This window comes from Elephas maximus, chromosome 6 (genome assembly GCF_024166365.1).
Source record: "Elephas maximus indicus isolate mEleMax1 chromosome 6, mEleMax1 primary haplotype, whole genome shotgun sequence".
Lineage (NCBI taxonomy): Eukaryota > Metazoa > Chordata > Mammalia > Proboscidea > Elephantidae > Elephas > Elephas maximus.
Window position 1 is genome coordinate 142,550,303 of NC_064824.1, and position 11,333 is coordinate 142,561,635.

The following is an 11,333-nucleotide window of genomic DNA, read 5'->3' on the forward strand; positions in this document are numbered from 1 at the left end:
CGGGGCGGGGAGGCCGCGGAGCCGTCCCCGCGCGCCCACGGCCCAGCACAGCGCCCCCGGCGGCGGCGGCGGAGCGGAGCCCAGGCGGGGCGGCGCACGGCGCGGGGCGGCGGGCGGCTCCCGGCGCGACTTCCTGTTGTGCCCGCGCCCCGCCGCCGTCGCCGCCGCCGCCGCCGCCGCCGCCGCCGCCGCCGCCGCCGCCGCCGCCGCCCGGCCCCTCGCCGCCGCCCGGCCCGCGCCGCCCATGGATGTCACCTAGCGCGCGGCATGGCGGCGCAGTGCTGCTGCCGCAAGGCGCCCGGGGCCGAGGCTGCGCCCGCCCGCCCACCGCCGGAGCCGCCGCCCGCCCTGGACGTGGCCTCGGCCTCCAGCGCGCAGCTCTTCCACCTTCTCCACCTGCAGTTGGGCCTGGAGCTGCGGCCCGAGGCGCGCGAGCTGGCGGGCTGCCTGGTGCTGGAGCTGTGCGCGCGGCGGCCCGCGCCCCGCGCGCTCGTGCTCGACGCGCACCCGGCCCTGCGCCTGCACTCGGCCGCCTTCCGCCGCGCCCCCACCACTGCCGCCGCCGCCCCGGACCCGCCCTGCGCCTTCGCCTTCGCCGCGCCGGGGCCCGGGCCCCCGCCGCCTCCGCTGCCCGCCTTCCCCGAGGCGCCCGGCGCCGAGCCCGCCTGCTCCCCGCTGGCCTTCCGGGTGGACCCGTTCACCGACTATGGCTCCTCGCTCACTGTTACGCTGCCGCCCGAGCTGCCGGCGCACCAGCCCTTCCAGGTCATCCTGCGATACACCTCCACCGACGCCCCCGCCGTGAGTCCGCAGGGGACCCCGGGCGTTCGTGAGGACCCTGAGCCCTGGCAGTGTTTGGGGGGCCGGGCACCTGCAGAAAGGGGCGGGCCTCCCGGCTGGCTCGCCCTCATCTGGCCCAGGCTTCGGCTCTGCCTTCCTGTCCCAGAGTCCTGCCCGAGTGCCTTCCGTGAGGCTTGGCTGATGTCTGGGGAGCTCTTGGACTCTGGGTCGGTGGGCAGGAGGGACAGGGAACAGCATGTCACCCGGGAGGGCCCTCCCTGTTGAGGAGACACCTGCTGAACCTCCCCCTTTACCAGTGTCTGGCAGTGAGGGCAGCAGGGGTAGGAATGGCTGGGCCTGCGGTGGCAGGAAGGCAGCCAGGTCTGTTCTCCTGTGTTGGAGATGGGTATGATACTTGGCTTTGGACTCCCCTGGTAGGGGCTGGGGGTGCTGAGGCCAGCGGCCCCCACAGACATACATGCTGGCTTGCAGGGCTGTGGGGATGGGTGCCCCCTCCCTAGAAACCTTGCCAGAGGCAAAATGGCCAGGTCGGTGCTGTGGCTGCTGGGTACCCCCATGGTGAAGCTCGCAGGCAGTCAGGATGAAGCAGGGCCTTGCTCAGTCCCACAGTGTGTGGGTTCACCCTGCGTCCAATGCGGGCTGCACACGTGACCCCCCACCCCCCACATGCATGAAGCTCTGGGAGGCCCAGGAGGTTGCAGCGGTCACTACTGATGGCACCAATGGACGGCGTGACAGACCGGGGCATAGAGGTGTCGGGCCAGGGCCCACAAAGGACCCAGGTGAGAGGCCAGGTGCAGGCTGTACAGGTGCTTTCTTTGCGGCAGCCTCCTCGCCACTCTGATGCTCGGGGTGCTGGCAGACAACAGGTATGCCCCCAGCACCGGCAGCGTGACAGGTGAGAAGGGACCTGTGGACTTGGAGCCCTTGAGCTAGCCCACTCACAACCACAGCTGGCATGTGGTAGGAGCAGGCCCTCAGCAGGCTGCAGGCACAGGCCCACATTATTGGAAGTGGTGTGGTATGTAAACATGGCGTGGCGGGGCCGTCTGACTTCCTCTAACTCCACAAGGGGGAAGGAGAATCACCATCAGCGACCCAAAGCTGATTCCTATAAGGCGGAGGTCAGACATACCCCGTCTGTCCAACCTGTTTACCAGTTCTGACGCCAGCCATCCCTCTCACGGCACTCTCTACTTCTCTGCTGGCTTTGGTAACTCATTGCAGTGGCCCCGCAGCACTCACAGACCGTACTCACAGTTGTTGGTTGTCTTAGGGAAGTAACAGATTACAACTCAGGTTTAGGAATGCTCGGGATACAGTTCTTTGATCAGGACAGCCTCTTCCAAGCCATGTTTACAGGCAGGTCTCTTTCTGGCCCTCGGCCCCTTGGCCCCTTGGCCCCTTGGCACAGTGTCTGTCCTGCTCAGGCAAGTGTTACAAAGCTCTTTAGTTCTGCCTCAAAGTGCCTGGAGACGTCCCACTCCACCAGGAGCCCTTGGCCCGAAGGCACTCAGTTCTCTCGCTCCCTGGGTTGGCACATCCACTGTAGCCACCTTGCACTGGTCTCCTGGTTCTGCTGCTGCCGTTCCTCTGCCACTCTTGCTGCAGCTTTTCATGGTCTGCAGTGTTACAGCTCTCTCGCTGTCTCCTGGGTCTAGAAGGTTCTCAGCGCAGGGATCCCAGGTCCAAAGGATGCGCTCCACTCCCATCTGTTCTTTTTTAGTGGTGGAGAGGTTCTCCTCCTCCCCTTTCCATGTCTGGGATGGCTTATTTTAAGCTTAGTGGGATGGCAGTCCAACCAATCCTCTCATTAGAGTTCCCTACACCTCATTTGCGTGGTCCTACCCCCACGAGGGTGCCATGCACCTTTTTTGCATTGTTAACAAACCGTCTTTTTAGTGGGTCATGAGTGCTTTATTTGCGTATTCCCACTTAGTCGTCTGGTGGGAGTTACAAGAGCGTGGTGAGAAAGGCAATATAAACACGATTTCTTGCACCTCACGGAGCCTCACCCGTGGCCACGGGGCATGCCCACCAGCCTCTGGCCCTTTGGCGTTGCTGTATGTGGGCCACACCGTTGCCAGGCCCTGCAGGGTCAGGAGCGTCCTGCTGCCTGGCCCGTGGGCTCCCCCTGCAGCGGGAGTTTTCCAGCCATGCCTGAATGGGTAAGGGTCCCAGCCCTCTGTGTTAACTCCTCTGGAGGGTCATGGAGTTGACTTTAGGCCCTGGTGGCAGGCAGAGCAGTGCAGGGAGACCACTGCAGTAGGCACACCTCCGTTCCTCTAAACCTGCCACCTGAGTTAGACCCCAGGTGTCCCCAATGCCCCTGACACCCTGTATCCCCTTCAGAATCCCTACAGGTCCTGCCCAGCAACGGGCCCCTCCTGCTGCCTCCAGGGCATCCCGCCTCCCAGCGTTCCCCTTCCACCTTAGCTCTTCCTGGAGCCCTGCAGTGCCCAATCACTTCCCAGGCCTGGTGTTCCCTGCAGCCTCTGGCCCACCTTTTCTCCTGGTTTTCCTTCCCCCCTACCACAGGCGCTCAGGGCACATAGACAGTCACTTCAGGCTGGAGAGTGTAGCAGGGGTGTGAGGGGATGAAGGTGGAGGCGAGGGGGCGTGGGGAGCCTCTATGGGCAGGGCACGCACCAGACCTGAGTACTCAGCAGCCTGATGGTCGTCCGTGGGGGGCAGGAGCAGGGCCCTGGTGTCTGCAGAGTCACCTGGAGGGGAGGGGGGAAGGGTGCGGGTTTGGTTCGGAGGCCCTACCGGAGTTTGGATTTTCCTCAGGGTGACAGATCAGGCCCTGAGGCCCTGCGAGAGGCAGCTTTGCCATGGCCTTATCCTTGCACCCTCAGCTCCACCAGGCAGCACCAGCCTCCCGGTGTTTCTCACCCCAGCCTCCTCGAACCACCCACCTTCTCGCTGTCCTGACTGGCGTCCACTTGTTTCTCTGCCTGTGGACTCCCTGTCGCCTTGGGGTGCTTCCTCCCCTCTTTCTGGCCTGCTGGGGGATGAAAGCCCCCAGGGGCAGATCTTGTGGGACAGGCTGTGCTCTCAGGGGTGGCTGTCTGCTGATGCCCACCCACCCACAGATCTGGTGGCTGGAGCCGGAGCTGACCTACGGCCATGAGAAGCCCTTCGTGTTCACCCAGGGCCACTCCGTGTGCAACCGTTCCTTCTTCCCCTGCTTTGACACACCAGCTGTCAAGTGCACCTACTCGGCCGTCGTCAAGGTGAGCCCCCAGGTGGCTCAGCCCCCAGGCCAGACAGCCATGCCTGCGCCTCCTCCTCATTGTTACCTGTTACCTGCTTGGGTCTGCGGCTGGCATCTGCCACCAGGTGCGCCCTCTTCACTACGGGGGGAGGGACGCTCTGTAGGAGCTGGGGGAGTGTGGGGCTCCACACAGACAGGCCTGACAAGGGATGGGGTCCCTGGACCCAGGGTAAGGCCCCCGATGAGGACATAGAGATCCCTGACACGGGGGAGCTCTCAGATGAGGGAGGTGGGTCGCCTAGTGGGGACCATGGGTCACCCGACCCGCAATGGCTGAACCCCCTGACTGGAAGCAGGAGGTTCCAAACTGGAAGCTTGGGGTCCCCTGACCTGGGGTGCGGGGGCCCTGATGGGTGAGTCGCCTGCTTCTCAGTCTGGGGTCCCACAGGCTCCCTCAGGGGTGCAGGTGCTGATGAGCGCCACCCAGAGCACGTATGTGGAGGAGGAGGGTGTGTACCGCTTCCACATGGAGCACCCCGTGCCTGCCTACCTCGTGGCCCTTGTGGCCGGAGACCTCCAGCCCGCGGATATCGGACCCAGGTAGGGCCTCTGCTCTGCCTCCCGCCACGCTGCTGTTCTGTGGGGCTCAGGCCTGGCCTCAGAGAGCCCCACTGCGGGCCCAGTCTGTGGCCTACGTCTTCTGCTGTGCTGCCAAGGACCCCCACCCAGACTGGGATGCTCACGGCCTGCGCCCCACTGCAGGAACAGCCCTCCACCTGCCTCACTGCCATGGCCAGGGTCACCCCTGCCAGACCCTCTGCTTACCCCATGGCCCTCAGACACCAGCAGCAGCCTTGCTGCCTGCTGGCCCATCCCCCTGCTGAGACCACGGCCAAGACCACTGGTCCTATGCCACATCTACTCGGGCTCCTACAGATCAGAGACGACAGGGGTGGGGGCTCTCCTCAAGGTGCCACGCGGTCCCTGCGGGGTGGGAGCGGCATGGCTGAGGGCAGGCAGCAGGTGGGGCAAAGGCAGGGGAGCAGCAGGGGGCTTTCCAGGACGCCAGGGGTCCTGGCTCACCCTCTGCACACTGCAGGAGCCGTGTGTGGGCCGAGCCGTGCCTGCTGTCCACGGCCACCAGCAAGCTGTCAGGCGTGGTGGAACAGTGGCTGAGTGCGGCTGAGAGGCTGTACGGGCCTTACATGTGGGGCAGGTATGTCCTGGGCTGGGGGTCCGTACACGTGGGCAGGTCTGTTCTGGGATGGGGGTCTGGTCTGCACATGTAGGCAGTTATGTCCTGGGCTGGGGGCCCATACGTGTAGGCAGATGTGTCCTGGGGCTGGGGGTCCGTACATTTGGGCAGGCGTGTCCTGGGGCTGGGGGTCCGTACACATGGGCAGGTGCGTCCTGGGGTGGGGGGTCCGTACACGTGGGCAGGTGCGTCCTGGGGCGGGGGGGTCCGTACACGTGGGCAGCTATGTCCTGGGGCGGGGGGGTCCGTACACGTGGGCAGCTATGTCCTGGGACAGGGGGTCCGTACACGTGGGCAGTTATGTCCTGGGGCGGGGGGTCCGTACATGTGGGCAGGTGTGTCCTGGGGTCGGGGGGGGTCTGTACATGTGGGCAAGTGGGTCCTACGGTCGGGGGGGTCTGGTCTGCACATGTGGGCAGGTGTGTCCTAGGGTGGGGGGGTCTGGTCTGTACACGTGGGCAGGCGCGTCCTGGAATGGGGGTCCGTACACATGGGCAGTTATGTCCTGGGGTAGGAGTCTGTACGTGTGGGCAGTTATGTCCTGGGGCAGGGGGTCTGTACATGTGGGCATGTGTGTCCTGGGGTGGGGGGGTCTGGTCTGCACATGTGGGCAGGTATGTCCTGGGTGTGTCTGGAGCGCTGGTTGCCTGGGAGAGTGTACTCCTATGGGATCCCTTGAGTTACCCATGCCCACCCTACCTTTTTGGGGTACAGGGTGGCATGGATGTTCCAGGCCAGGCCCCTCAGCTGCTCACCTGCCTGGCAGGTACGATATCGTCTTCCTTCCGCCCTCCTTTCCCATCGTGGCCATGGAGAACCCCTGCCTCACCTTCATCATCTCCTCTATCCTGGAGAGCGACGAGTTCTTGATCATTGACGTCATCCACGAGGTGGCGCACAGCTGGTTTGGCAATGCCGTCACCAATGCAACCTGGGAGGAGATGTGGCTAAGTGAAGGCTTGGCCACCTACGCGCAGCGGCGCATCACCACCGAGACCTATGGTACTGTCCTTGGGGCAGGGGGAGGGGCCCAAGCCAGGGGCCAAGAGCCCAGCCGCCTCAGGTGCCTACCCTGGCCATGCGGTCACAGCCACTGCCTGTGGCTTGCCCGGCTCAGCGCAGGCTGCTATCCCAGGCCCTGTCAAGGGTGCTTAGCTCCCCCTGCCTCCCTGTGCCTGCCCAGGTGCAGCCTTCACCTGTCTGGAGACGGCCTTCCGCCTGGATGCCCTGCACCGGCAGATGAAGCTGCTGGGAGAGGACAGCCCGGTCAGCAAGCTGCAGGCCAAGCTGGAGCCAGGTAACTGCCTCCTGGATGACACCCACCTAGTTGGGTCCCTGGAAAGGCCGCCTGGCCACCCACCCACCCCTGCCCCAGGAAGGCCCCCCAGATCCCCAGGCCTGCAGCCACCCCTCGTGGGCACAGAGCACCAGGCTGTCAGTAAGTATTTAGGTGTGTGAGGACACTGGTGGTTCTTGGCCCTTCCTGCTCTGTGGCCCAGACCACTGTCCCTTCCCCGTACCAGGAGACACAAGAGGGTCCCAGGTGCGGCCCAAGAGCCAAGGTCTCTTTTCTATTAGGAGTGAACCCCAGCCACCTGATGAATCTGTTTACCTACGAGAAGGGCTACTGCTTCGTGTACTACCTATCCCAGCTCTGCGGAGACCCCCAGCGCTTTGACGACTTTCTCCGCGTGAGCAGCCCCCTTCTCACTACAGACCCTGCTGCCTCTTGCCCCAAGTCCCTCCCTGGTTCACGGGCTCCTGCTGGCTTGGGGACTGGGATGGTGGTACAGGAAGTCCTTCTCTCCTGGCAGTAGGGGGATGGAGGACAGGGATGGCGTGGTGGGGGTCTTGGTGCCCACTGGGACCTGGCCTGCCTTTGCTCAGGACAGTGCCTGGATGCCACCTCCCTCACTTTCCCCTTCCTGTCTCTCAGCAGGCCCCATGTGGCAGCAGTGGCCCTGGGCCATGCAACCCCCTGGGCCCAGCCCCCTGGGTGCAGGCAGGCAGCTCTGGTGGGTGGGTGTGCACCCAGCCCCTCCAGGCCCGCTGAGGCCCTGCCTCTCTTTTGCAGGCCTATGTGGAGAAGTACAAGTTCACCAGCGTGGTGGCCCAGGACCTGCTGGACTCCTTCCTCAGCTTCTTCCCAGAGCTGAAGGAGCAGAGCGTGGACTGCCGGGCAGGTAAGGCGGCCAGCTGCAGGCTCATGGTGGGGGAGGGGGTGGGGGGGGTGGCCGCCCGGCACAAGATATCAGCCCCTGACCTTTGCTTAGTCAGCCCTCACTGGGCGCCATGGGGACAGAGAGGGGTTGCTCTTCCAAGCTTGACAGGGAGGCTTCCCAGAGGAGGTGACACTCGGCAAGCTGGCTGAGTCCAGTGGTCTCAGAAAGAAGGCCAAGGAAACAGGGCGTGCAGAGGGCTTGCTGTGAAATGCCCATGACAGTGTCATGGGGGTCTGAGGGCTTGGGGACCAGAGAAGGGACCGGAGGGTAGTGGGTGTGGTGGAGATCTGGGCATGGCGACGCTGTGTTCTGGATGGTGGGTGAGTGGATCAAGGTTGTTTTGGGGCTGGGGGATATTTGAGATCTGCCCCACAGGTGCCCGCTCTGGGGCTATATGGCAGGAATGTCATTTTTGGAGCTTGTTGCCCCCAATCCCCTGACTCATGGGGTACAGGGCACCTGGCCTGAGGTGGGTTAAAGTGTCCACTGTCTTAGACCCAGGAGGGGCGTGGGATGGTCACCGAGCCTTCCCTCCCATACTCCTTTACAGAATCTTCTCCAGTGGCTTTCGCTGGCAGAAGCCAGGGCTGGTCTCTGGGAGCTGTGTTCGGGGACAGCAGGGGCTTTCAGGTCTGGGGAGGCCCACCTGCCCAGGGACAGCCCTCAGGGTCTGGGTCTCCTGGGCAGGCCTCCCAGCCCAGCATGGACCCCAGGATTGCCTCCCCCACCCACACAGGGCTGGAATTCGAGCGCTGGCTCAACGCCACGGGCCCTCCGCTGGCGGAGCCGGACCTGTCTCAGGGATCCAGCCTGACTCGGCCAGTGGAGACCCTCTTCCAGCTGTGGACGGCAGAGCCCCTGGACCAGGTGGCCGCCTCGGCCAGCACCATCGACATCTCCAAGTGGAGGACCTTCCAGACAGCGCTCTTCCTGGACCGGCTGCTGGACGGGTCCCCGCTGCCCCAGGGTGGGTCCCCGCTGCCCCGAGTGGGTCCTTCTGCCCCGAATGGGTCCCTGCTACCCCAGGGTGTGTCCCTTTGTCCCCAGTGGGTCCCTCCACCCTGGTTGGGTCCCTACTTCCCCAGGGTGGGTCCCACCTGCAGGGGAGAGGCAGGGAGGGATGGTTGGCTGGGGAGGAGCAGCGCCTGGATGGTCCTGACGTGTCCTTCCCACAGAGGTGGTGACAAGCCTGTCCAAGTGCTACTCGTCCTTGTTGGACTCGATGAACGCCGAAATCCGCATCCGCTGGCTACAGCTGGTGGTCCGCAACGACTACTACCCTGACCTGCACAGGGTGCGGCGCTTCCTTGAGAGCCAGGTGCGTCACCTGTACTGCCGCCTGGGGGCAGGGCCCCTGCCTGCCCCCACTTCTGCTGTCCCTCCCACTACCTGCCACCTGCCCCCCTACTACCTACCTTTGCCGTCCCTCCCACCGCCCGCACTTTCCCCCCACCATTTCTCGCACCACCTGCCCCAGCCTCTGCCAGCCCTCCTGCCGCTCTCCCCCTACCATCCCGATCACCACCTGTCCTCCCCACCATCCCCCCAACCTCGGTCTCTGCCATCCCATCCCAGCCCCGGAGTCTGATCCACGGGCTGGGGGCCCAGAGTATTCCAGAGAACAGGGTAGGAAGAAGTGGGGTCTGGACTGGGTGTGGGGAAACAAGCCAGGTAAGAATGGCATGGGTTCAGGGTGTCACCCTGCCAGTCTTGGATAGGCTGTGGTGGGGAGGGGACAGGCTGGGAGCAGGAGTCAGGGTCTAGGCTAGGCCCACCTTGGGTCCTAGGCCTGCAGGGGTGGGCATCCTGGTCTGGGCACTAAGGGGCATCCCAGCTCCTCAGACAGAGGCCTGGAAGCACCCAGGCCTGCCGCTGCACACCCTCAGTCCTGGGCAGCGCCTCTCCAGCGTAGAAGTTCTGTGGAGTGGGGTGGGGGCTGACAGTGGTTGTATAGGGTGGGGTGGGCTGACAGTGGTTCTGGACACTTGGTTGCAGCAGGGGTGGGGGCAGGGAGACTGAGTGCCAGCCTGCTGCGGTCTGTAGATGTCACGGATGTACACCATCCCGCTGTACGAGGACCTCTGCACCGGCGCCCTCAAGCCCTTCGCCCTGGAGGTCTTCTACCAGACACAGGGCCAGCTGCACCCCAACCTGCGCAGAACCATCCAGCAGATCCTGTCCCAGGGCCTGGGCCCGGGCGTGGAGCTGGCTGCAGAGCCCAGCACCGAGCGGGACACAGGCGCTGATACGCCGGCCCTGCTGCTCAGTGACGAGGCCCCCGGCAGTGCCATCTCTCTCAGGGACGTCAACGTGTCTGCCTAGCCCTGTGCAGGCTGCCCACAACTTCCCAGACATCACGATTGTGCCTTCTGCGGCGCGGGCCCTTGGGCTCTTCTAGGCCAGCAGGGAGCCAGGCAAACGCGAGGCTTCCTCTCTGGCTGGCCGGCTCTCCTGCACTGCAGGCTTGAGCGGCAGCTCCCGGTGCACCCATGCCCTCCTGTCCCCACACTGAGGCCGCGCCCAGCCTGGACTCCAGCAGGAGGGGCGGGCGTCCACACCAGGCTCTGCAGGGTGAGGGCCTCGCGGCCTCAAGCCACCGCCACACTGTGCCTTAAGTCTGCAGGCTGCACGGGCTGCGCTTCCCACAGAGCCTCTTCGGCAGGGCCCGCCTGGCAGAGGCCGGGGATGTATATGTGCCTTCTGTCCCTGTGCAGCATGGGGACAGGGGACACCAGGGAGAGGCCACATGTCCCTGGGGAGGGGCCCAGGGCCGAGGAAAGCCTTAGCCCCTCAGGGAACCAGGGTCCCGGCCCCGGGGAGCATGGGGCTGCCTGGGTGGGTGGGACGGGAGGGGCGCAGGGGCAAAGCAATACCACAGGGAAGGGGTAGGTGGCACCGGTGCTCTCCTTAGGCCACCATGCTGCAGTGTGCTGCAGTGTCACCCAGATGGGGTGTCCAGGGACCGCTGGGATGAGCACCTCCACTGGGCCCCGCACTGTGCCTGCGGAGTCACTAGGACGGTCCCATTAAACCTCCACTCTGCAAACCTGACCTCCCTGCCCCTGCGTGTCCTGACTTACGTCCTCTGCATCCACACAGGACCCTGGGGGTGGGGCTGGCGGGTAGGGGACTTGGGATGACAGGTGGTCACAGCCAGGGTGGGGGACATGTTTGTGGAGGCCCTCTGATGCACAGGGCCCTGGTGACGGCAGGGAAATATTGAATGGGGCTGAACATCTTCCCTGCAGTGCAGCTGCTCCAGGGCCTCTGAGAACAGTCCCTGTGCTGTCCCAGCAGCCCGTGGGTGTATGAAGACCAGCAGCAGGCCTTTGTTGTCCCCCACCACAGGGCTTCTCAGGGCCCTCCCCCAGCTCCTAGCAGACTTCTTGGGGCCGGGCCTGGCCTCCCCTGGATTTTTACCCAGGTCAGACCAGATGGGGCTGCTTGTTACTTTCTTGTTCTGTGACTTTGGCCAAATCCTGGTCTCAGTGATGGCCTGCGGGGCCTGTCCTGAACGTGTGCTTTGCATCCCCTTCTGAGAGCGACGACCCGACTCTCACCCTGGGCACCCCGGCCAGGACCAGGCCAGTTTTCTGTGGTCACTGCTGTACTGTCACTCAGTTTGGCTTTCCCACCTGGTGGAGAAAGACAGACCCTCAGCCTCCGTGGGTTGAATGAGGAGAAAACGAGGCCCCAGGCTCTGGGCAGCCCCTGGACAGCTGGCCCCAGTCCCCAACCAGGCCCAAGGGGCTCCCCTGGGATAGGAGTGGATGCAAGCACCCCAGCTCTGAGATGGAGTCCCGCTGGTGGCACTGGCAGGGCATTCCCACACCCGAGG

General features: G+C 64.5%; 1 protein-coding gene across 1 annotated transcript; it reads left to right on the forward strand.

Annotated features, from left to right (window-relative positions):
• The first annotated feature begins 210 nt into the window (after window positions 1-210).
• On the forward strand, window positions 211-10,330 carry RNPEPL1 (arginyl aminopeptidase like 1). Its single transcript, XM_049888612.1, has 11 exons — window positions 211-801; window positions 3,897-4,037; window positions 4,467-4,618; window positions 5,118-5,234; window positions 6,040-6,275; window positions 6,457-6,570; window positions 6,852-6,964; window positions 7,348-7,456; window positions 8,232-8,462; window positions 8,671-8,813; window positions 9,539-10,330. The coding sequence occupies exons 1-11, from the start codon at window positions 268-270 to the stop codon at window positions 9,815-9,817; spliced, it is 2,169 nt and encodes a 722-aa protein (XP_049744569.1). The 5' UTR covers window positions 211-267; the 3' UTR covers window positions 9,818-10,330.
• The last annotated feature ends 1,003 nt before the right edge of the window (window positions 10,331-11,333 follow it).